Genomic DNA, 27,443 nt, shown 5'->3' on the forward strand with positions numbered 1-27,443 from the left:
CATGGTGGCGAAGGTGATGATGGTGAGCAGATGTACGATCCATAACGCTCTGTGTTGAGGGTAAAGGCGCCTTTGCCTAGCCGCCCGTGTATTTACACACCGACAGTACCCGCACCTGCACACCGCAGGTGGCGGGCACCCATCACTGTCACTTCATTCTTTATTCTTTCACTGACATTTGAATAAGAAAAGGTTGGTCACACATTGTGACTATTGGAGTTCCCACATTGTGTGTGTGTCTCTCTCTCTTGCTCTTGCTCCTTCCACCATAGCTCTTGCTTTCGCTCGAGTGCTTCCACTTCACAGCTCACCTCCCTTCAACTGGTATCGGAGCCTTCATTCTTGCGAGCTCGAGCTTGGTCTGGTACACTCTTAGCTTCCATTCAAATGCCTACAGTAATCATCTTTTTGTTGGCAGCCATAGCCACTTTGTTAAAGCTTCCTATCAGTTGCACTCTTCTCGAGCCCTCTTTGGGTCTTCTTGGGCTTGCTCAAGGCATTCATTTGAAGGTATTGAAGCTCTCTTTCAGTGTATTTAGTCAATGGTTTCATTACCCACAGCAGGGCAGCCATCTCTCTTTGCTTCCCTTGAAGCATTGGTGGTTCCATTGTATTTGAGTTTCATTGGGGAGCTTCTTTGGGTTCCTTGCAACCCTCCCCACATTCTTTAAACATTGTTGCAGTCCCCCAGCCCCATTTTCTGATCAGGCAACACGACAGGTCTGTTTTTCAGCTAGGATAGCTTGACAGCACTTCAGTATTTCGACTATAACTTTTGCGTACGACATCGGATTAAGGTGTTCTATAGCTCAAAATGAAGAGCACGGTGAGGGCTACAAATCTGAGCACTCACATAGCTCATTTGGTGCAATGTTCAGTTCTTTGTTTTGCACAGAACAGGACTATTTTGGATTGGACAGCATGTTGTAATAGCAGCAGGACAGACATTTCATCAACTATTTGATGCAGGGAGGCATATTCCACGGTGGATTCCGTGAGGTTTTACGGTGGATTCCGTAAACTTAGATGACCGGGGCTCATACGCAAAGAGGATTCTTTGTGCGAGAAGTTGATGGGGACGCCTGTCCTTTTCGGGCGTTTCATTAATTTAGTGTGTACATGGGTGATTCCATAGCGGGTGATTCCGCAAAATGCATATTAAATTAATAAACGTTTATAAGTTTAGAGTGCGCACTCGTAATAAATTAAGGTTAGGATTTATTTCTAACCAGTTGATTTATTTATGTAGCTGAAGACTGCTAGGTATTCACTTTTGTCGGTTTAATTGTGTTATTTTACTAACGATTGTGAATGCTTCAGTTGATGTGTAGAGATAGCAGCAGTGGCGGAGGAAAGCATTGGAGTCTAGCGGGTTTTCGACTTTTGGATTAGATTTTGATAGGCGCCACGCCTATATTTTGTTATGTCTATTGAGACATCGATTATTTATTATTATTTTGTATGCGCTTATGCGCCTGGATATGTTATTTCTATTTGGACATTGAGATTGGGCGTGCCAGACACTATGGGCACCGTCCATTAGCTTTATTTTCCTATTTTTGGTAGAAAGCAAACTCAAAAGCTAAAAGCTTGTCATATTTTTTGTAATTGGGCTATTTTTGAGCAAAAAGATTGATAATATACATTAAATGCATGCTTTGTGAAGCGCTCACACAAGGCATGGGGGAGATTGAACCTAATTTGTCTCTTGTCTCATGTCGTGCTTGCTTTTACATGGGTTTTTGTGCTAAAAAGTAGAGTACTTTGTTCTTGGGGACCTTCCGGGATTCACCACGTGAGTTATCTGCGTCCGATCTGCGCACCAGTGGTATCAGAGCGGAGCAGAGATCAAGGGCTTCCAATCGCTACCAATCTCGAGCGAAGGCGGAGCTCCAGGAACAAACGGCCTCTACAGTCAATCTCGTCACGAACCGTCGATACAGGCAGACTTCTGGCGATCAAGAACCCCTGTTTCCACTGTCAGATCGCGAAGGACCAATCTCTGACGGCGGAGGACCACTCATCAATTCTCTTCATCAAGTCGTTGCAAACAGAGATAAGATCTTTCCTAATCAAGCTTATTAATACTTTAAAGCTTAATCTTAAGCTTGCGAAGCTTATAAAGCTTCATAATCATCAGTCGACTGGCAAGAGGAGGGCCCCGAAAATCACGCGCGGAAAAAAAACGGAACTCCCCCCCTCACGATCAAAAACGGCGGCCTCTGTGTTGAATCATTAAGCTCTTTAAGCTTAATCCTTAATACAAAGCTTAAATCATTAAGCTTTCTCTGCAAGTCACACAGATCTAACAAGTCAAAATACTCCGGGTCTCGCACTCCAAAAGTCAAGTTCAGTAAGTCACTTGGAATCAAGTCCTGCAAGTTCTGCAAGTCGACTAAGTCCAGCAAGTCAACAACTCTGCAAGTCTGCTAAGTCTGCAACTCTGCAAGTCAGACTAAATCAGAACTGACTAGTGTTTAAAACTCATAGAAGACTTGTTCGTTTGCAAAAACGTTGAACTGGAAAGTTGTTCGCAGCAAGCTGTTTTACCTATCTGCAAGTTCGTTGAAGTACTTTCAGCAAACGGAGACAGAAATATTTCAGAATTTCTGAAAATTGAAGAAGAAAATACCCAAAAAATACATAGCCTTGTAACCCCAAATTTGAGCTACGCTCATCCCGCTAACTGATTTTGAGTGAGAAAGGTTTGTTGAGTTTTACAGGATGACTACCCCACATATGGATGATCCTATGGCTGAAGACGATCTACCCGAGCCTACCATGGAACAAAAGCTGGATCTTATCATGTTGCAATTGGAAGAAGAGCGAAGAGCTAGGCAAGCCTTGCAAGCGCAATTGACAAAGCTACAAGGAGCGTCCACTGATAAAGAAGAACCTCAAGCTGAAGATTTGATTCGCCGTACCATCGACGCCACTCTTGAAGCACAAACCATTCGCAAGGAATCCAAGATAAGTAAACGAAGTTTCAAGTTTCGCACTTTCAATGGCATAAGAGAAGGAAAGACTGTTTTATCATTCATTAGCCAGTTTGATGACTATTTCCATGAGGAAACTTATCCTGAGAAGGATAAAATCAAGTGTGTTACTAATCATCTGATAGATAGAGCATCACTTTGGTGGACTGTCGTCCGCAAGAGTATAGAATGTCCTGCTACATGGGAAGATTTAAGAAGAAGTTCATGCAAAATTTCCTTCCACCGCAATTTCATGAGAAGGCTATCAAGCAATGGGATTTACTTCAACAACGCGATCGTGAGCCTATTCCACAGTATACAGAGCGTTTTTGGAATGCACTCCTACAGCTACGCATGCTTGAAGACGTACCAGAGACGACACATAAGCGGAAGTACATGTCTGGACTTCTTGGACATTACTACGCTGAGGTGAATATGTTCAAGCCTGCTACCCTTGAAGACGTCATCTCCTTAGCTCACGACACTGAAGATAAGTTACGTGGAAGAGATCGACGACCACAGCCATTCCAAGCAAACGGTAATTATGGATCTAAACAATTCAATTCCAATTTCAGAAGGTTTAATCCAGGTCGTTTTTCATCACCATCTTTCCGCAAGAATTGGCCTAAACCACCTGCATTACCATCCACTGTCAATCCAAATCCTAAGCCTATTCCACAAGCAAATCCAAATATACCCAGACTCCCAGCCATTGCAAATAATGTGACCAAAGCCAAGCCTATCGTATGCTACAAGTGTCACCAGCCAGGGCATCTCGCAGTAAATTGTCATTCAAAGAAGCCATCAGCACATATCAACTACCTTGGAGCTATGGACGAAGACGAGCATGAGGATATGCCGGATTTCACTGAAGAAGAAGATGATCCTACTACTACTTCCGACACTTTACCAGGTATGCCTACTTTACATTCATTGTTGACTATGAAATGTATGGTGCATGGAAAAGAAAGAATTATATTACATGATGACGGTAGTACCCATGACTTTATTTCAGCAAAATTGGTAAAGGAATTGAAATTGCATACAGTACCTACCCACTATCGCATAAAAGCTGCATTTTTAGGCACTAGGTACAATGGCACACAAGAAGTTCAAAATTTAGAAATTCAAATTGGTCCATATATTGAAAGAAGAAATTTCTTAGTTGTCCCATTACAGTCTAGCGACATTATTCTAGGAATGCCATGGAGACACCAACATAATCCCAATATAGATTATTCCACACACACAATGAATATTAATCTTCAAGGAAAATCTATTACATTATTTGGTATGCATGCATCTCATATGTTTCCACTGCTTTCGCATACTCAAGCAAAACGTGCACTACGCAAGAATACTAAATCATATCTCATTTGGGTGAATGAATTACACGCAAAAGAAACTCATATGCACCCTAGGCATAAAGAATTTCTTGCATATTTTAAGGATTGTTTTGCAGAAGACTTACCACCAGGTTTACCACCATCACGTTCAGAAGACCATAAGATTGACCTAATACCTGGCACACAACCACCTTGCAAAGCCTCATATAGGCACAATCAAATAGAGCAAAAAAAAATCCAGAGTCAAGTAGAAGAATTACTAAATAGAGGTTTAATTCGACCTAGCAGTTCCCTATTCAGTGCACCTGTGCTCTTAGTCAAGAAAAAGAATAATACTTATCGGATGTGTATTGACTACCGAGCATTAAACAAGATCACTGTAAAGAATAGGTATCCTATACCTAGAGTTGATGACCTTATGGACAAACTGCAAGAATCTTCTATATTTAGTAAAATTGACCTTAAATCTGGATATCATCAGGTGAGGCTAGATAGATCCGACATATTTAAGACTGCATTCAGGACACAGTTTGGCCATTACGAATTCTTAGTTATGCCATTTGGATTAACTAATGCACCTGCCACTTTCAGTAGAATGATGAACCGTATTTTTCTAAAATATCAATATTGTGTGATTGTTTTCTTTGATGATATTTTAGTGTTCAGTCAAAGTGAAAAAGAGCATTATGAGCATTTATCATTAGTTTTTCAATTACTGAAAGAAAATCAATTGTTTGCAAATCCTGACAAGAGTGAATTCTTTAAGACAGAAATAGAATATCTAGGTCATATTGTATCAAAAGAAGGAATTAAAGTTGATCCTAAGAAAATTGATGCAATATTGCATTGGCCTATTCCTAAAAATGTACATGAATTACGCTCATTCCTTGGTCTTGCTAGTTTCTATATGAAGTTTGTACGTAATTTCTCATTACTTGCTTTACCATTGACCAAACTTCTTAAGAAAGGCATTGTTTATCAATGGACTGAAAACCAGCAGAAATCCTTTGACTTACTCAAACGTGCATTAACCAATGCCCCTGTTCTACAATTGCCTGACTTTAACAGACCATTCTTTTTAGTTGTGACCGATACTAGCGGATCAGAAATAGGAGCCGTGCTAATGCAAGACAACCATCCAATAGCATATTCTAGTTCTAAGCTGAAACCCTCTGAGCTCAAATATTCCACTTATGACAAAGAATTATTAGCAGTTGTACAAGCATTAAAACAATGGAAGCATTATTTAATGGGTTCAGAATTCATGATAAAGACCGATCAGCAAAGCATTAGACATCTACTTAGCCAACCCCAAATTTCTGACCGTCATATCAAATGGGCTTCATTCATTCAAAGTTTCCATCCTATCATTCAATACCAACCTGGAAAAGAAAATGTAGTTGCTGATGCATTGAGTAGAAGACCTGCAATTCATAACATTTCTATCATATCTTTTGACTCTTTAATTGCTATGAAAGACACATATCACCAGGATATTACTTTTCATTCTGATTGGCAAAAATTAGTTCAAAATAATTTCATTCATGTTGATTCATTATCATATAATGATGGATTCATGTTCTTTGAAAAGAGACTGTGTTACTATTCCATTCCGATCTTTTGTTTTAAATGAAATTCATTGTCCCCCATATCAAGGTCATAGAGGTATCATCTCTACATTACGCATGTTAACTGAAGATTTTTATTGGCCGCATATGGATGCAGATGTGTCTAATTTTGTTTCTGAATGTCTGATTTGTCAAAGAATAAAGAGACATCATGGTAAACAGTATGAATTATTAATGCCTTTATCTATTCCATCTAAACCTTGGGAACATATATCTATGGATTTCATTACTGGCTTACCAAATACTAAATCTAACCATGACATGATTTGGACAATTGTAGATAGATTTAGTAAGCAAGCATATTTCATTGCATGTAAGAAAACTTTAACAGCATCACAAGCAGCACAGTTATTTTTGAAAACTGTTTTTACTAACCATGGATTGCCGAAAGTGATTATTTCAGATAGAGATTCTAGATTTTGTAATAACTTTTGGATTACACTGTTTGCAAATCTAGGCACAAAGATTGATTTCTCATCTGCATTTCATCCAGAAACAAATGGACAAACAGAAGCCACAAATAGCACCATTCTAGATCTTTTACGTGCATACACTATCTCTAAACCTCAGACATGGGATACTCATTTACATTTATTACAATTTGCATATAACAATACACCGCACACATCTACAAAGAAAGCACCTTTTGAAGTTATTTATGGATATAGATTATCTACACATGTTGCTTCTTTGTCTAATAGAATACAAAGTGCCGATGATATTGCTGTTATGCATAACACTATTTTTGATGAGGTCAAGGATATGATTGCTAAAGCCCAACAATCATATACCAAACAAGCCAACAAGAAAAGACAAGCCATGAATTTCAAAGTTGATGATTATGTTTGGCTTAGAATAGAAAAGCGTAGACTGCAAAGTGTAGATAGACATCCAGTTATCAAATTAGCCCCTAGATTCTACGGACCATTTAGAATCATTCATAAGATTAATGATAATGCATTCAAGTTAGAACTGCCATCCCATTGGAAAATTCATAATACATTTCATATTAGTTTATTGAGACCATTTAGAGGACAATTACCTATCCACCCTGTCTATGAAAACCCACATTTACTAGAAGAAGAGACTGAAATACTTGAACCAGAAGCCATCATAGACACTGACTACATGACTACTAGAACTGGCCGAAGGTACTCTAGATATCTCGTGAAATTTAAGAACCATCCTGTAGAGGAAGCACAATGGATGCACGCTAGAGACCTAAATGCTTTCCCCACTCTGTTAGCTCCACATTGAGCTAATAGCAATTGAGGTCAATTGCTATCCCACCCCGGGGGTATGATGCCAGGAGGCATATTCCACGGTGGATTCCGTGAGGTTTTACGGTGGATTCCGTAAACTTAGATGACCGGGGCTCATACGCAAAGAGGATTCTTTGTGTGAGAAGTTGATGGGGACGCCTGTCCTTTTCGGGCGTTTCATTAATTTAGTGTGTACATGGGTGATTCCATAGCGGGTGATTCCGCAAAATGCATATTAAATTAATAAACGTTTATGAGTTTAGAGTGCGCACTCGTAATAAATTAAGGTTAGGATTTATTTCTAACCAGTTGATTTATTTATGTAGCTGAAGACTGCTAGGTATTCACTTTTGTCGGTTTAATTGTGTTATTTTACTAACGATTGTGAATGCTTCAGTTGATGTGTAGAGATAGCAGCAGTGGCGGAGGAAAGCATTGGAGTCTAGCGGGTTTTCGACTTTTGGATTAGATTTTGATAGGCGCCACGCCTATATTTTGTTATGTCTATTGAGACATCGATTATTTATTATTATTTTGTATGCGCTTATGCGCCTGGATATGTTATTTCTATTTGGACATTGAGATTGGGCGTGCCAGACACTATGGGCACCGTCCATTAGCTTTATTTTCCTATTTTTGGTAGAAAGCAAACTCAAAAGCTAAAAGCTTGTCATATTTTTTGTAATTGGGCTATTTTTGAGCAAAAAGATTGATAATATACATTAAATACATGCTTTGTGAAGCGCTCACACAAGGCATGGGGGAGATTGAACCCAATTTGTCTCTTGTCTCATGTCGTGCTTGCTTTTACATGGGTTTTTGTGCTAAAAAGTAGAGTACTTTGTTCTTGGGGACCTTCCGGGATTCACCACGTGAGTTATCTGCGTCCGATCTGCGCACCACTATTTGAGCTTATACCTATGCCTATGCACTGAGGCTACTTTGGAGCTGATTTGAGCACTCATTTTTACTAAGTTTAACAGTAAATTCACTACTGTTTATAACAGGACTGAAGTACTTTTGCTCAATGTACGCTTATGCCTATTAGATATGGGTGCTTTTCAGGTGCATGAATGACCATACTAATGTATATGGAGGTTGGCACATGCTATGTCTTGCTTCGAAATGTATTTGGAGCATTGATTGAGCTCCAGTTTGGTTTCATTGATTGGCATTGGGCTATAGTTGGCATACTTTATGACAGTTTTATGCCTTTTGTCTATGCTTGACACTTGGCTACCCGCTTTGCATGTTATGTCAGAAATGGATGCTACTTACATTGCCTATGCTTGACCGACATTTGGGCTTCACATTTGCTTGTACTTGAGTACTTTGGAGCTCTTGGACACTTACTTTGGTTGTTGGATACTTGACATTGCCTGTAACTTACTTGACATGGATGCTACCGTACATGCTTGACGTACCACTTGGCTTGGATGCTCCATTGACTTATAGTCTTGGTACATGATATATTATGCTTGTAAATGCTACACTAGAGCTTGCTTACTCAGTTTGACATCTACTCTTGTGCCAATGGGAGCTCTTTTATGCTATCTTGGATACACATACAGCTTGTGGTTTGTAGTTGAGCTTCTTGAGTTTATGAGACAGTGCGTTCTCTATTACATGTTTATGCTCTCTTTGGTATATACTATGATGTCTACACTTGATGCCTATGGGCTGATTTGATCTGCTTTGCCTTTAGACTTATACTGACCTTTGTCAGGTCTTGTCAATGGAACATGCTTCTTTCCTTGCTACTCATTGAGTCACTTATGCTTTGGGGATGTATCATTCATGCTGACGGATATCTTTGACACATTTGGGTGTTTGTCTCATGCTTACCAGCTACTACAGTGTCTTTTATATGCCCGCTTGATACAAGATATGACCTAGCAGTTGCAGTTGATTTTGGATCAGTGATTCCCATTGTTTTGGCTTCATTTACCCACTGCTGTGATTTATTACAGCTAGCTGTAAATTGCAGACTGTGATGCATTTAATGAGGGAAATCATGTCTATTTGATGTACATTTGGTCATACTTTGTGAATAGCATCATTGCTCATCATTGCCTCTTAGTTTTGCCTTGATTTGACAGTGGTTTTAGGGCTATTTGTAGTCATTTACAGTAGCCTGTTTTGACAGTTTATGCTCTTGACTGACCTGTCTATGGCAAGTTCTTCAAGTGGCAGTGCAATCTTTAATATTGCCAAGTTGGATGGCACCAACTATAACTATTGGAAGACTCAAATTTGGCAGGTATTACTGCAGAAATCGGAGGTCAAACCACCCAAATGTAGCGGTCAGAATCCCGTAGGCATGACAGATGAGGCTTGGTCTGACTTAGATTATTTATGTCGTTCCACGATCATTTTATCACTCTCTAAGCATATGCACTATAATGTAGTGGATGAAAATCAAAATGCTTGGGACTTATGGGAAAAGATTAAGAATATGTATGACAAGCAGAGTCCAGCTTCACAGATATATTGGCTTAAGCAGTTGATGGACCTTCGTATGAAGGAGGGAACTATCATGTTAGTCCATTTGAATCAGTTTCATTCCATCATTAAGCATCTTCTATCACAAAGCATTGAGTTCAAGGAAAATTTGCATCCTGTGTTTTTGCTTAGTATACTCCCTGAGTCTTGGGATACTTTCCGTACTACTTTGTACTTCAGCTACTACTGTTTTGAAATTGGCAAATGTTGAGAGTGCACTTTTGCAGGAAGAGATTAATAGGAAGAATCTTAATGCCTCTCATGTCTCGTATGCATTGTCTGTTAGAGGCAAGAATGATGGCAAAAATGGCAATGGCTGTGGGAGAGATTCTCAGCAGAGATCTTGTTCTAAATCCCGTGGAAAGTCTCGTAGTAAATCATGTGGTAGGTATTCTAATGTTACTTGTCATCACTGTGGGAAGAAAGGCCGTATTAGGCCATAGTGTCATGATCTGCACAATGAAAAGCGCAAGGAAAAGGGAAAAGAGAATGTGCAGGAAAAATCCAATGATCGTAGCATTGTGCCTTCAAAGTCCACTGTGAAGATCGAGGAGATAAATGTCATGCAGCCTGAGGTTTATGATGGAGATTACATATTGGCAGCGTCATCATGTGATGCCCCTCAGTTGATTGAGATTAAGACCATGTATACCCAATGTTGGTTACTTGATTCAGATGCGTCCTTTCATGTAACTCCGTATCATGATTGGTTCCACACTCATCGCACTTTCTAGTTCTGTAAGATTGGGTGATGATAGGTCTTTGGCTATTACTGGCATTGGTGATGTGACTTTGTAGTTTCCTTGTGGCAATACCTTTGTTTTGCATGATGTCCGCCATGTACCGGCGTTAACTAAGAGTCTTATGTCTACTGGGCAGTTAGATGATACAGGATATCATGTTTACTTTGGTGACTCTGCATGGAAAATCACTCATGGCAGGTTGGTCCTTGCTAGAGATGCCAAGTCTAGAGGCCTCTACCCCCTAGTTGTCTCTGGTACTATTGATCATGTTTTGTTAGTGGGCTCTGTCCCACATGTATCGCTTTGGCATGCTCGTCTTGGATACATGTCACTTAAGGGAATGAAAATGCTCAACACTTTGTACTATCTATCTCTCGCCTTTTGGCTACTCTTATTTTGAGACCTATGATCATTGTTTGTATGGTAGACAGACTCGTAACTCACATAAAAAGCCTGGTATTCCACGCATGAATGAGCCTTTAGCTCTTGTGCATTCAGATGTATGTGGTCCCATGCCCTATCAGTCATTAGGGGTGCAAAGTATTTTGTCACGTTCATAGATGATTATTCACATAAGGCCTGGGCTTACCCCCATAAAATAGAAATCCGATGTCTTGGCTACATTCCAACGTTGGCTTGCATTAGCAGAGAATCAGTCTAGGTATAGGCTGAAATACCTTCATACAAATAATGGGGGTGAATATGTTTCAAAATCTTTTGAGCAGTTTTGTGATGAGCGAGGTATTAATAGTCAGTTGATTGCCCCTTACACCCCTCCCTAGAATGGTATGGTTGAGCGCATGAATAGGACTATCCAAAAGAGGATTCGTAGTATGCTTAGCCAAGCAAGCTTACCACAACATTTTTGGGCTAAGGCAGTATCTACTGCAGCTCATTTGATAAATAGGTCACCTTGTACTGGCATTGACTTCTAGGTTACAAAGGAGGTATGGACAGGAGAGCCTTCCTCATATGCTCATTTCTGTGTCTTTGGATGTGAGGCATTTTGCCATGTGCCTAAGGACAAACGCAATAAATTGAATCCGAAAAGTGTAAAATGCATTTTTCTTGGTTATGGGATTACTGTCTTTGGGATCCACAGGCTTGGAAAGTTATCCGTAGCCATGATATTGTCTTCCATGAGGACAAAATATATAAGGAGCCTGAGAAAGTGGTTGAGGTACATAGGGTTATCTTTCAGGAGGAGCTTCCTGCCCTTGTAAAGCCAACTACGCAGCCTATAACAGCAGCTAATGCTCATGGTCATGATGCTAGACAGGATGTTGGGCAGGCAACATAGCCTACATTGACGCGTTCTACTAAAGATAAATGACCTCCTCAGTGTTATGAGCCGTCTATGTATTATGTCTTGGTTACAGATGTAGGAGAGCCTCTCACATATGATGAGGCTATGCGCAGGGGTGAGAGTCATTCCTAGGAGAGAGCTATGCAGTCTGAGTTTGACTCATTGCAGAAGAATCATACGCGGGACTTGGTTTCCTTGCCCAATGGCAAAAAGGCTTTGCCTTGCAAGTGGGTGTATAAGTTGAAAAGTACTCCTGGACACCCCAGGCCGGCATACAAGGCTAGATTGGTTGCTAAGGGTCTCAAGCACAAGCATGGTGTTGACTTTAATGAGGTCTTCTCTCCTGTGGTGAAAATGACGACCCTATGCTTAGTCTTGGCTTTGGTTGCAGAGCTTGACTTGGATTTGTATAAGATGGATATCAAGACGGCTTTCTTACATGGAGACTTACATGATGATATATACATGGAGCAGTCTAAGGGTTTTGCAGAGCCTGGTAGGGAACACCTAGTGTGCAGAATGAGAAAGAGCCTTTGTGGCCTAAAGCAAGCAGCTAGGAAATGGTACCACAAGTTTGATGCATTTGTGCAGTCACAAGACTACAACCGTAGTGCTATGGATCCATTCTTGTATACGAAGAAAGCCCGTGATGAATCATTATTGATTTTGGTACTCTATGTGAATGACATGCTTATGGCATGGACAGCTCATAATAAGCTAGATGCTTTAAAAGCTCAGCTCAAGAAGAGCTTTGAGATGAAAGATTTGGGACAGACCTCTCATATACTTGGTATGCGCATTACACGTGACAAGTCTCAGGGACTACTCTATCTGTCACAGGAGTATATCCATGAAGTCCTTGAGCGCTTTCATATGCAGGATGTAAAACCTATTGGTTGTCCATTGCCTTCTCATGTGAAGGTGTCATGTATGCCATGGTAGTCACCCATCCTGGTATTACTTTAGCAATTGGAGTTGCGGCACGTTATATAGCTACACTTGGCAAAAGGCATTGGGATGCCGTGAAGGGTATCACTGAGGTACTTGAAGGGCACAGCTAACATATGCATTTGTTATGGCAGCCAGGATACAGGGGTCGTGGGGTCTACTAACTCTGATTATGCAGGACATGCAAATAGTAAAAAGTCCACTTCTAGCTATATATTCACTTTTGCTGGAGGTAGACGGCGCTGTGCCTTCCTTAGAAAGTTTATGGATGTTGAATGAGGTGACGTCTTTCCTCATCCTCTTGTACCTATGTACATGTTGTACTTATTTTCTTTTTCTTTTTACTCCTTTTTACTAAGGCAGATTCGCCTTTAAGTGAAAGATTGTTGAAGGTAAAAGCACATTTGCCTAGCCGCCCGTATATTACACACTGACAGTACCCTCACCTGCACATTGCAGGCGGCGGACACCCATCACTGTCACTTCATTCTTTATTTTTTCATTGACATTTGAATAAGGGAGGGCTGATCACACATTGTGACTATTGGAGTTCCCACATTGTGTCTCTCACTCTCTCTTGCTCTTGCTCTTGCTCCTTCCACCATAGCTCTTGCTTTCACTTCAGGGCTCACCTCCCTTCTCTCTCTCTCTCTCTCTCTCTCTCTCTCTCTCTCTCTCTCTCTCTCTCTCTCTCTCTCTCTCTCTCTCTCCTGACAGTGAACAGGCGTCAGATGCTAGCATCGGATTGAAGCCATGGCAGGTGAAAAATGTGTGGTCTAAGAGGGGTGGAAGGCAGGCAACGATCGGGAGAAACTCCATGGTGGACTTGCAACAACAGGACAACACATGGCAGGTTTTACAGTTATGCATACCCATTACCATATTTAGGCCGTGACTGCTTGGGTCTGATTTTATAGACGATGTGTACATCCCCACCATACCCTTAGCTTATAAACATCCTAGAAGAATCAATAGCATATTCTAGATTAAGAAAACACTAATGGAGCCACTTCCAAGGCCCCAACTCCACGACCCCGATGGGGTATGTACACGACTGTGATCGCCAACTAGCACACCCAAACATATAGATTGTGACATCCATTTGGAACATTTAGGGCCAAGTTTGCAAGTATTCTAGAATATCATATTCCCTTTCTTCATTGCCAAAAAATGTCTGACATAACTTGCCAACCCTCCCAGTTTGCTAGAACATTTATATTGCTCAGCAATAATAAGTCCCATAAGCAACAATCATCCACCTAGATCAAATTACCATAGCACAAAGCATCTGCACACATGGAGAAAAAACACTATTGGTCTTATTCCAAAAAGAGCAAATTTTATGGCCAACACTTCATATGTCATATGCATAAAACAATTAGTATTAGAGCAAAATAAGGTCTCAACATAAATTATTTATGGAAACACATTAACGAGACCATTATGTGCATAACCCTCGCCATCTCCTCAAGCATGAAGTTAGTCGTGGAAATTATCATTTCCAAATCAATAGGCATAACATCCAGAAGAAATTCCACCTTGTTGTCCCAAGACATCTTCTCATCCCATATTCTCCAAACATGGACAATAGTTTTGGTTGCCGTAGCACCATATACATTTTCATTAGGGTCTTTAGCAAGAGTATCAAACACAGTTGCATCAACAAGGCCCACATCATGCATATTGCAAACTTGAGTGCTTCACATGTTGGCATCAAAGTTTTGCCTCCACTTGAGGGCAAAATATTACAAAGAATACAAATCATCAAAGTTTTGCATGCCAACCCAATCACAAAGTGCTTCACTATCCATGTGATCATATACTTTGGCATCATTACTGTATTTTTCACCTTCAAGATGACTCACATCTTAATTAGAAGCATCATCACACACTTAATACAATCTCAAGTATAGTATCCATTTGCAAAACCTCTACACAAGCATCATTTTTAACCACATCATCTTTCTCTTTAAGAGGCATTTGATCCCTAACAACTTCATTCATGGAGGAAGACCTTTCCATTTCCAAGCTAGCATCAACATCATGCACCTCTTTCACCTCTTCAATATTGAGAAAATCTTCCATGACATTATGATTATGAACATGTGCCAAAATCTCAACTTTATGTGTATATGCATCACAAACATTGATTCTGTTAGCATCATGGTAATCTTTAGCAACTTCAAGAACATGTACTTGTGGAAAAGAATCACTTTGCATAATATGCACACCGCTCTTGATCTCTTTTAGACTTGCCACATGCTTCACACCCACTTGCTGATTGATAAGACCCAATAGCACACTTGCATCATTGAAAATGCTTGAGCATGTCTTTTTTGCAACACCATTAAGCACATGTAATAATATCCACCAAACCAAGCTCCTTTTTGCGATTCAACTTCAACTCCTCTCTCCCAATCTCCTCATCATCTTCAAATGTTTATGGTCTCTTCAACTGAACTTTTGTCTTCAACTCATTCTTCAAACCTCTAATGAAACAGTGCTTCTGCATAAGGGGAGGAGATTCATTCCCCAAAGCCACATACCACCTTTTCCAAACTCGGAAAGTCCCAAGCATAATCTTCTACACTCTGGCTCACCTTGTGAGCATACGCCTCTAGCTCATGCCATATATCCTATGGATCCTCAACTTTCTTGTAACATGACAAAAAAGTCTCTTTGACCACATCAAAGCATACATCAACATGACCATCATTGCATCCTTGAGGTTCAAACTTATCAAATCACTCCTTGTCTTCATCTTGTAAGCATAGGCCAAAAGGTCCTAGCATGACATTTTGAACTTGAATGCCTCACAATAGGCAATCAATTTCATAATCTTCAACAAGCCAGTTGCATCTTCTTGTCAAAGGCCATAAAACTTGAGAAATACCTATGTTGTATTGCTTCACATGAATACACAAAATTGAGGAGTGAAAACCCTAATTTGCTCCTCCATGGACTAAAAAACGAGAAGTAGTGCGGGAGCACCAGGAGGAAACCCTCTCCCGCACACAACAAAGAGGGGCAGATTGCTAATCTCTTTGGCCAACAAGCACCCCTCTAGCCTAGCAATCATGGAAACCATGAGAACTTGAGTTATTTGACCTTTTTTACACTAAGAAATACCAAATTTTGGCCATTTTTACATTAATTTTGACAATGTTTGACTTGAAAATTAAAGTTTCTAGTGGAAAAAATGCCAAACACATTTTAAAAAACTGCAAAAATTTGTGGGATCATTCTTGTTAAGTCTTAAAGCATGGATATGCATCAAATGTCCACTTTGGACCACTTCTAAATGCATGTTTAATGGCTACGGATGCCAATTACTACATTTAGGCAGTGATCCTTCGGATCATATTTTTTGGGCGACATGTGTATATCCACACCTTACCCATAGTTTATAAACATCCTAGAAGAATCAAATGCATATTCTAGAGTAAGAAAACACCAATGGAGCCGCATCTAAGGCCCCAACACCCCAATGAGGTATGTACACGACTACAACCGCCAACTAGCACAGCCAAAAATATACATTGTGGCACCCACTTGGAACATTTAGGACCAAGTGTGCAAGAATTCAAGAATATCATATTCCCTTTCTTCGTTGCCAAAAAAATGCTTGACAATGTTTAATGTGAATCAACAAAAAATGGAGGTAAGGACAATGCATGCAAGACCCTTGTGGATAAAGAGTTTTGTTGTGCACTAGTGTCAATGACGAATGTATTTCTATGAGTCGCTCAAAGAACTTCTCCCTCTTTTTGAGGCTGCCTAATTTGCACCCTTACCACTCAAATCTAAGGGAATATTTCCCTCTTAGAAATGTATGTTATATCTATGGTTTGTGAGAATCAATTGGGTTTTGTATCCAAGTGCTCATGCACTATCACACTGCATATGTTGCTTGCTCTACCCATTGTACCCTCTAGGAACACTAATGTTCCCTTTCTCTCTTTGACTAATTTAATTCTCTTGCCATACATATTTTAAAAAATGCCAAAAAGAAGAGGTGTAGGTGGAGCTACAAAAAAAGTGGAAAATTCGTTGAATAGTAACATCAAAAAGCTTGCCTCATGCAAATACCTTCTTATATTAGACTAAAGGACTACATGATGCCAAGATAGCTACATGCCAAGAACATAATGGGATTCTTCACCCAAGCACCCACACACCACACCTCCCCCCTTAAGAAGAAAAACATGAATATCTTTTTATACTTTTTGAAATGAACAAGGTCGATTCATCTAAATCAACTCTAGCTCCTCATGCTGGAGGAGTGATTCATACAATGGCTTAGTACTTCGGGACTAAGCTAGAGACTCGATTCAATAAGACAGAGAACATTTCAAAATGGATGTAATGGGAGCGAGGCGACTACTTCCACTTATGCACATCACTTCAAGGCATGGAACACTAGTCAATCATGCATCAAACAATAGATCACTATCCCAATATAGATGGACAAGACGAGAAAAAAGAACATAAGGGTTATGGCATAGGGGTTGTGTCATAGATGCAAGGATATGATCTTTTAGTGACATAGATCAATCTTCCAAAAGAGACTTGGCATGATGGTTCTTTATTTCTTAAAAGCATAGCAAACATAAGATCCTAGTGTGAGTTGGGACTAACATAACTGAAAGCATGTATGGATTTATTTGCAAGAACAGCACTACAAAGAGTCTTTTCCGAAATTAACATCATCTTGTAAAACCTATGAGCTAATAGGATGATGACGTGTACAATTGATGATTTAGGAAAACTCATCCTTTGCGTCTCTGTGTTGCTAGCATCGATGCTCGTATTCAGCATGTGATCAACCTGGTATTGTTCTGGTTCAATAGGTGTAATGCACCCTTGATTTGCTGAAGTGTATGGATAAAGAATTGCAATTGATAGAAGCTGGTATTCTTGCAGAACTCAAAAGACAAAAAGGAGGAACTTACATCTAGGAGATTGTTAACAAAAAAGAAATAATTGCCAAATTTAATAGCATACATTGAACATATGAAAGGGGGTAATTTCTTCGGTGGAGAATGAGAGTGTACAATTGCAAAAATAGTACTATGCATTATTAGAGTCATTGAGAGCTGGCAAAAGTGAATAAAGATGTAGGTGACTCAAAACCCCCGCTTTACAAAAGACATGCAGATAACGGTGCAAGTCTTCAAATGAAAGCTTAGCCTCATATCTATTGTTTGGGTACGGATCCGAATAGATATAGAGGATGTTAGATATGCTCAATGCCCCACCCTCATAAGGTGGCACCAATGATCCATGGTGCTCAAAGTTGTAAGGCCCCCATTATGAGGAGGAGCCATGTGTGAGCCCAGACATTGGTTGGGTCCTGACTTGTATATCTCAGATGGGTCTATGTGATCGGATAGCAAAAAGGTGACTATTGTGGGTCTAGCCTTTGGGTTAGGTAGAGTAGTTAAGTTGGTAGCAACTCAAGGCACATTGCATCAAGTTGTGGGGTAAGGGAGTTATCAAGGACTCCTATTTTGGGGTCCGGGGGCCACGAAAGCAGCCCCTGGCTAGGGGGTTCCAGGGGGGCCAATGGCCCCCCTCGCGAGGGTCTGGGGCAACGCCCTGACCGAATGGTAAAGAGAATATCTCTTGGAATATTCCCTGGCCAACTAGTGGAGGTGCGTATGGTAGGTCGGTTAGGCCGACTTGACTGCCTTCACGGGCTATAAAGATAAACCCCTTCACAACCATCATCCATCTATCTTTAACCCAATCAAAGTTGTTCGAGCTAGCGTTAAGCTCTTTACCTATCTTCTATCTAGACCACCATCTAAGCTTCACAGTGGAAGCACAGGGGTGGGCAAAGCCATCTTTGTATCAGTTGTTTGGAGATTAAAGAAATTTTTGTTCTTCTCTTATCTGTTGTGTACTCTCTATCTCTTGCTTAGGTTCTGTTCGCTGCACCATGTAATTTTTACATGGTATCAAAGTATAGGGGGCTCTAGAGATTAAAGAGTACGCAAGAGGTAAAGGCTTTAACAACAAGGAGAAATGTCAACTTCCGCAAGCGGTTCTAGTGCATCAGGAAGCATTTCTGAAGGCGGTGCTGCTGTATTGGCTATTCAAACATTGAGGATTCGTCCACCAACCTTCAGCAAAGGCAAGTTAGATTATACAAATTATACCTTGTAGAAGTTTAAAATCACTACAATCCTTGGTTCTTATGAGCTCCTAGAGACGGTGCTGGGGACTGACCTAGAACCACAACCAATCCCCGACCCATCAAATTCGAGTGTGATGATTCCTCCAAATGCATATCTTCTACGAGCTTGGAAACGAAGGAATGCAGATACATTGTGTGCCTTAGTTACAAGCTGTTTTGATAGTGTTTTGACTTTGATTTAGCATACAACAAAGACATCAGAAGCTTGGATTGTACTGAGAAGTCAGTACGAAACATGAATCAAACAAGGATTCAAAACCTAGAGAATCAACTAGTAGTAGAGAAGTTTTCTGAAGGAAAGACCCCTGAAGCATTCATCACTCGGATCAAGAATCTATACAACCATATGGCTGGCGCTGGGATACAAAAGACTAGCAAGAAGCTAGCTCAGAGGTGTCTTCGAATTTGCCCACCAAAGTTTGATGGATTTGTAACTGCCCTTAACACTCAGGTGAGACCTCATTTGACTTTTAAGAAGTTATGTACACTAGTGATGGAGGAGGAGTTGAGGTTGAAAGCTCAAGAAGAAAGCAGCACTGGATATGCTACATTCTCTGCCAACGCAAAAGGCAAAGGTGGTTTCCCCACAAAAAATGATGGTGACAAAAAGAAGAGCGGTAAGAAGTAGTTTCAAGAAGAGTCCTTTTATTGTAAGAAAAAAGAACATACAATTGCAGATTATCATGTCAAGAAGTCACATGAAAAGAATGGTATCCTTAAAAGTAAGAAAAATGGGACAACTAATACGATTGAGGCAGAACTGGAGTTATTCATGGCGAGCATTGAGGAAGTGTGCTTCTCAACGCAAGAAGAATCTACCACTGACTCATGGATATTAGATAGTAGGGCCTCAACAACAAGAAAGGTCTATAGAGTTCTATGCAGTCTCTACAAGAATCCATTATTGTGATAGTTGGAAATGATGTAAAATGCCCGGCTGCGGGCATATGTACTATTTCCTTTGTTGCTGCAAATGGTGAGGTCAAAAATATTTCAAATGTATTGTATGTTCCAAAAATTAGGAGAAATCTATTATCAGTTCCTGCCATAACTAATCTTGGTCATGAAGTGAGATTCAACAAGACATGTGCAGAAATTCTTGACAATGCTGGCAAAGGAGAAAGAATGAACAATCTGTATGAGCTAAGTGCTCTTACAACCACCGTTGGAGTGGGCATAAATAAGATTTAGCATGAAAGGTTTGGACACATTGGATTTGCAGTTTTGAAGGAGATGCATAAGCAAGGTATGGTTGCTCACCTACCTGCAGTTATTGAATTAAAGAACCCATGTGAAGCTTGTATGATGGGCAAGGAACAGAGAAAGGCATTTCCACAAGAAAGTAATAATAGAGCAAAGAAATAGTCCACTATGAACCTATCCCAAGAACTATCCCTATCCTTAAGGAGGAGGAAAAATCATCTTCGGATGACTAAAATAATCCTATGCCCAATGCCCACATCTGTTGAGGAGAAGGAAAATGGACCAAGGAGATCTCAGAGAATAGAGGAGCAAAGAAGGGCTTTTGCTCACATAGTCAATATGGCCTTAATGGCTGAGATTATAAGAGAAGTAAAGGAGCCAGTTGACTTCGAAGAAGCACTTGCAGATCCAGCATGGAAGACAGCTATGCAAGTTGAGTATGACAGCATAATGATGAATGACACTTGATAGTTAGTGGATCGACCACCAAAGTGAAAGATTATTGGCACTAAGTGGGTTTGAAAGGTAAAGTACAAGGCTGATGGGACCTTAGAAAAGTACAAAGCCAGACTGATTGCACAGGGACTTTCACAAGTTGAAGGGTTTGATCTTCAAGAATCATTTGCTCTAACTGCCAGAATGACTACTATTCGCATAGTACTTGCAGTGGCCGCCCAAAATAAGTGACCAGTTTACCAAATGGATGTTAAATCAGTGTTCTTAAATGGGGACCTTAAGGAGGAGATATACATGGCTCAACCACCAGGGTTTGAAGCTTCCCATTTTGAGAACAAAGTGTATAAGTTGAAGAAGGCATTGTATGGGTTGAAACAAGCCCCCAGAGCATGGTACCAGCGGATAGATGAGTTCTTTTTAAGCTTGAACTTCAAAAGATATGCCTCATATGCTAACTTGTATGTTTACAGGGATGGTGAAAAGTCTATAGTGATTGTCTTGTATGTGGATGACCTTCTTATTACAAGTGACTATGAAGATATAATCAACCAAGCTCGAAAGGCTTTGAGCTCCGAGTTTGAAATGGCAAACTTGGGCTTATTGCACTACTGTTTCGGGATTGAAGTCTGGCAAGAGCCAGGAAAGATCTTCATCTCTCAAAAAAGTATCCATGGGAGATCTTGAAAGAATTTGACATGATTGATTGCAAGGAGATAGCTACACCTATGGGGATCAATGCAAAGTTATCCATTGAGGATACATCAGCACTAGCAAACATTTGGAGGTACAGGAGGTTGATCGACAGCTTAATTTACTTGTGCAACACTAGGCTAGATATCAGTATTTCTGTTGGTGTTTTGAGCAGGTTCTCAAACAAACGCCATCAGAGTCATTGGAGGCTGGGATGCGAGTGCTCAAATACTTGAAGGGAACTCTTGACTATGGTATCACATACAATTCCAGTACTTCTCTTGTGGAGTACTATGACTCAAATTGGGTAGAAGACAGTGATTCCAAAAAGTTCATCTTTTGTTATTGTTTTTTTAGATTTAGAAATTTTCTCTTGGATCAGTAAGAAGCAACCAACGGTGGTATTGTCTTCTACCGAAGCAGAGTACAAGGCAGTCTATTTTGCTACATGTGAAGCAGTATGGTTAAGGAGGATCTTATGGCATATGGGAGTGCATGATGAAGATCTGAATGTACTAAGGTGTGATAATTAGAGTTGCATCGCCATTGCTAAGAATCTAGTGTTTCTTGTACGCATAAAACATATAGAGATTTAGTATCACTATATGCGTGATTTTATTAAGGATGGGATAGTGGAGTTGGTCTACTGACCAACAGAGGAGAATGGAGCAGATATCTTCACCAAAGCACTTTCGAAGGATCTGCTTCAAATTCATCTTCAAAGACTCAGCATTGGGCAGAGAAGGTAGTTCACCTACGAGTGGACATTAAGGGAAAGTGTTAGATATGCTCAATACCCCACCCTCATAAGGTGCCACCAATGATCCATGGTGCTTAAAGTTTTAAGGCCCCCATTATGAGGAGAAGCCATGTGTAAGCCCGGATGGTTGGGTCCTGACTTGTATGTCAGATAAGGTCTATGTGATCGGATGGAAAAAAGATGACCAATGTGGATCTAGCCTTTGGATTAGGCAGAGTAGTTAAGCTGGTAGCAACTCGAGGCACATTGCATCGAGTTGCAGGGTAAGGGAGTTATCAGGGACCCCTGTTCTGGAGTCTGGGAGCCGCAGAAGCGGTCCTTGGCGCCGTGTAAATTTTTACAGAGGATGCTGATGATGACACAAAATTGATTCCCACACAACATCTAAAGGCATAGTAGGAGAGAGAGCAACCAAGTAAAGTATGGTTTTTGGAGGTGTGAACCAGGAATAACATGCCTTCGCTAGCTGCAATGTGTAGTCGTGAGAAAGTTGGTGAGAAAAATGCCAATTGGTACCGCAATGCTCTCGGCCACCATCAGTAAGATCAAACCAGCTACATAAGGATGAGATTCTTGACATGATGCTTCATGTGCTCTTGGGTTCATTGAAATTCTTGGTGGGCTTAGGCAACCATAGCTTACTGCAGCAAGCAGCAAAATAGGCAACATGTTGGTGAGATAGGCGACAACAATTTGATGGAGATAGCAATATATGGTTGTTGCAAGGGACCTCAAAATATAGGATATAGTGCAACTAGTGGTGACAATGGACCCTCAATTTTTAATTGAACAAGTCTTCAAGTTGTTACAGAGAGCAAATGATGGAGATGCTGTCTGGGTGATTGGCCGAGCTTAGAGTTGTGAACTTAAAGAATCTAAGTGAAAGCGTTGGAGAGGAGTGCTACCTACTCTGGCTCTCTAGAAAGCACCGTAGTTGTGTAAACTAATAAATGAAAACATCAAGAAGGTTTTTTAATTTCCTAACAACTCCACCAATGTGAAGTATATAGGTGCGGGACCAAGCCGAGTGTGTCTTGCCTCATATAAGCACCTCCTCATATTAGATTAAACAACTATATGCCAAGAACAATATGGGCTTGCATGGCAAAGCACCCATACACCATAATACTTGCAAAAAGTATATTTACTGTAAGTAGTACTAGTACTTTAAAAAAAAACATGCCCCGTTAAACTTTAAAAAGCCAAATTTTAAACGCATAAGTACTATTTGCTCATCATTTGCAACTACAATTTTTGCATCATATTACTGTCCCTATTCATTTGGCAAATCATGAGGGTAGAATTAGAATATTGAAATGTTTTCCTAAGGTGTTACTAATGTGGCAAAAACATTTTAATACTAGCCCAATAGCCCAGCATGAGGCTCTACCGCCTCCTCTCCCAACATGAGGCTATGTCGTCTTCTCTCCTAACAAGAGCATTCGCAACAAAAGAAAGGGTCACAACACTAGCTAGGCTCCCCTTGCTGCTTATCTCAGCCATATACAAAAATCAATTTTCTCCACCCCAAGCACTTCCTACCGTTGATGCAATCTTACCAATAGAGTTGCTCTACTATTCATGCCGCCTCTTCCTACTCCTGGCAATCAAGTATACATGGCAGAGTACCGACTGGTAGCAACACGGTGCCACCATGTCAGCACTACCAAGGCTTGGATACTCCCTGCAGTCTTCTATGTCATCGTTTCCACCTTCCCAATGACTACATCCCAATAGCTTCTATGTCCATTTTTCGAGCTTGGAGAAGGCCACTCACACTACATTGCAGATGGTGTAGTTATATTTCATGTGGGAGCTACCAATGGATTTATATGTGCTTCAAACCTCAGAAAAAGAGTAAGAATCTTCCTTGATTTAAATGTATGACAGTGCGCTTGTATATGTGAATCTCAACACTATCTTCCACGGGTATTTAAGAGCGGGGAGAGTTGGGATCAATGGTTAGAAAAGAGGGTCACTTTTTGGATTCAATCTCGATCGTTCGTTAAAATGTCACATCAAGAAAGTAAACTAGGACGCGCAAGCAAACTAGGATGGTTGGAATTTTGGCTCAATTGTCGAAAAAATAAAACCATATAAATAAATAAATTAAAAGTACCCCCCTCAACATGTGTTTAGCTTATAGTCTAATGGTTGAAAAATTTAAACTTAATCCACAAGGTCATAGGTTCAAACCTTTGAAAGTTGTCTCTTTGTTTTATATCCTTAAGCCTTTTTATATCTCCCTAGATTTTTTTAAAATTCCTTTAGAAGCTTGGAATTTTTTGTCTTTCTTGTAATGAAATCTTTAAAAAGATTTAATAGATAGTTTATTCGTAACCCCTTCCAAAAACTTAAAATTTCTTATTATAATAATTTGTTCTAGAAGCCTTCCAAAAAATTTAAGAAGACATAAAAATGTTTAGGAGATAATAAGAAGAGATATCTTCAACGGATTTGAACCTATGATCTTGAGAAGGTTTCTCTAAATTTCAGACCATTACACCACACACTAGACACATGTTGAGAGGGGTACTTTTGATTTATTTATTCTTATGGTTCTACTTTTTCGGCAGTTGAGCCAAAATTTCGAGCATCCTATTTTGCCTACGCATCTTGGTTTACTTTTGCATCTTAGTTTACTTTCGTGATGTGACATTTCGACAAACAGCCGAGATTGAATAAAAAAAGTGACCCTCTTTTCTAGCCATTGATCCCAACCCCCCCCCCCTTAAATGCCCGTGGGAGATAGTGTTGAGGATATGCGAATGCCAATGCCATACGCACTTTACTTCACCTACTCCCTTACTACTCCTTTATGACATAGGTATCTCAAGAGATGCCCTTTCTGAAAGCTCTAAGATTCGAACTTGTAACCTGCTGATGAAGCTCAACTCAATCTACACGAGCTAGACGACATATGTTGCAACCTGGCATCTCCATAGCTTCTCGCTTTTTTTCGATTAAAAACAGCTGGGTGCCCCCTAGTAGGGCCCCTACTTCATCGGCGTACAGAAATGATACATATATGTGACGAGAGAGAGAGAGAGAGAGAGAGAGAGAGAGAGAGAGATCGGACCTGGCAAATATGCCGAAGTAAGCGAAGCCGCTGGCAAGTTTTGCAAACTCGCGTTCCACCTCGTAGTCGGGCCTCTCCAGTGAACCATTGATGTAATAGACATAGGCCACTCCATCTAGCAGAGAGCTGGCACGCCTGATGGCTTCCAGCAGCGGCTTGAGCTGGTTGACAGAGACAAACTTGTAGCAATCGTCAAGCAGTACGAGGTGGCGCAGAGGCGTGTTGAAAGGCAGTAGACCCTCGAGGAGGGCGGGCAGGTGTTGAGCCGCTTCATCCAAATGCAGGCACAGCGTGGACACGTGTCTCTTCACCGCCCACTGCACTAGTGGCTTGCCAATCTCACCTCGACCCAGTTGTATGTGACGTGTAGGCAGCTCCTCCATCTCATAGCCATCGTCTTTATCGGCTGCATCCAATGGGTGATCATCTACTTGCACTTCAAAAAGCACGTCATTGCTCCAACACATGCCATTTGGTGAGCTGGACTTTCGCATCTTCTCCTCCATCGCTTCATGCCTGACCAGGCTTACTTCCGAGCTAGAAGTGGGCGTTGCATAACGCATACGGTTCACCGTGCCTGCCGAAAAGGTGGCAACATTGGTGCAGTCGAAGAGATGGATGGGGTCAATATCCGTGCCAGCATTACCACTATGCTTCGACTGATCACCGTCGGGCGCATTGATGATGTATAAGCTAGGGCGCTTCCATAGCTGGCATTTGAGTGTAACCTTGGGTGTCTCTTCCACATGCTTGTTCAGCTGTGTTACCTCCATGCCGGATATTCTGCTGCTGCTTCTCAATTGATCCGCCTTGAAGCAGCTTAGGCGCGGATGCTGCGTGCTGTGTGTGTGTGAGAGAGAGAGAGAGAGAGAGAGAACTTCAGGCTTCAGGTTCAGCTGTGCACTGCACAGAGACCTGTGACAAGATCTGACTTTGTACGCGGCAATGGCAGATCTCAACATTAAAAGGCACACCGGGGCCCGGTAGAGCCCGTCTTCTCGAATATCAAATAATAATGATTCAAATTTCAATGATCCTTAAAGTGAGGTGAATATTAATATTAATATTTGTATTAGGAATGGATGATGTGGGCACTGGGCACGCCTGGCAAATTGGTAATGATAATAGACAAAAGGTCTGCCTTGCCAGGCTTGCCCACGATTATCATTGCCAGGCTTGCCCACATCAAACATAAATTACATAATACGATTGCCATGTGCGGCTCATGTGCTTCATGCAATATTCCAGAAACCAGAACCGCAGAAATCCTAGTGATTGTACATTGTAGTGTAGTGGTTTGACGTCAAGACTCAAGTAGAGAGAGCCACAGAGCCTTGTGATGTAGTGGTTTGACCTCAAGTAGAGAGAGCCACAGAGCCTTGTGATGTAGTGGTTTGACCTCAAGCACACAGAGAGAGAGAGAGAACTTCAAAGTTCAGGCTTCAGCTGTGCACTGTATCATGTATGTAGCCTACATACTACAGAGTCCTGTGACAAGATCTTGACTTTGAGAGGCGTGGGGATTCCCACACCATTAAATATCTGTTCGCATTAAAGAAAGGAAAAAAAAAATATCTTGACTTTGAAGCGTCAGCTGTGCGCTGTATACAGAACCCTACGACAAGATCTTGACTTTGTACACGTCAATGGCAATTACTACGGCAAAATTTTAATAGTTTTTGCTGCAGAACCGAGATCTCAACACTAAAAGTCTTACTGGGACCAGTACAACCCGTCTTTTCGAATATCAAATTTCAATACTCCTTTAAGTGAGCAATGAGAAGCAGGCATAGCTGTACTCGGAGACTCACATCGCGAAAGTAAACTAGGACACGCAGGCAAACTAGGACAGTTGGAATTTTGGCTCCATTGGCGGAAAAATAAAATCATATGATTAAATAAATTAAAAGTACCCCCTCAACATGCGTCTAGCGTATAGTCTAATGGTTGAAAAATTGGAACCATATCCACAAGGTCATAGCTTCAAGCCCCTTGAAGTTGTTTCTTTGAATTACTTTCATAAGCCTTTTTATATCTCCTTAGATTTTTTAAAAATTCCTTTAGAAGCTTGGATTTTTTGTATTTCTTGTGATGAAATCTTAAATTTTTTTAATAGATAGTTTATTTGTACTCCCTTCTAAAAAATTAAAATTTCTTATTACAATAATTTGTTCTAGAAGCCTTTCAAAAAATTTAAGGAGATATAAAAATGTTTAGGAGATAATAAAAAGAAACATCTTCAAGGGATTTGCACCTATGACCTTGAGGAGGTTTCTCTAAATTTCAAACCAATACATCACGTACTAGGCACATGTTAAAAGGGTGCTTTTAATTTATTTATTCTTA

At 40.6% G+C, this 27,443-nt stretch overlaps 1 protein-coding gene across 1 annotated transcript in view; it reads right to left on the reverse strand.

Annotated features, from left to right (window-relative positions):
• Positions 1–26,013, reverse strand: part of LOC148019462 (uncharacterized) — a 31,600-nt gene extending 5,587 nt beyond the window's left edge. Inside the window, exon 1 of the mRNA XM_087661101.1 lies at positions 25,098–26,013. Within this exon, the coding sequence (XP_087517227.1) occupies positions 25,098–25,870 (773 nt within the window). The 5' untranslated portion in view covers positions 25,871–26,013. The remainder of the gene's footprint in view (positions 1–25,097) is intronic.
• Positions 26,014–27,443: the final 1,430 nt, after the last annotated feature.

This window comes from Lygodium microphyllum, chromosome 20, assembly GCF_053477565.2.
Source record: "Lygodium microphyllum isolate KBCC chromosome 20, Lygodium_microphyllum_v1.1.10, whole genome shotgun sequence".
Taxonomy (NCBI): Eukaryota; Viridiplantae; Streptophyta; class Polypodiopsida; order Schizaeales; family Lygodiaceae; genus Lygodium; species Lygodium microphyllum.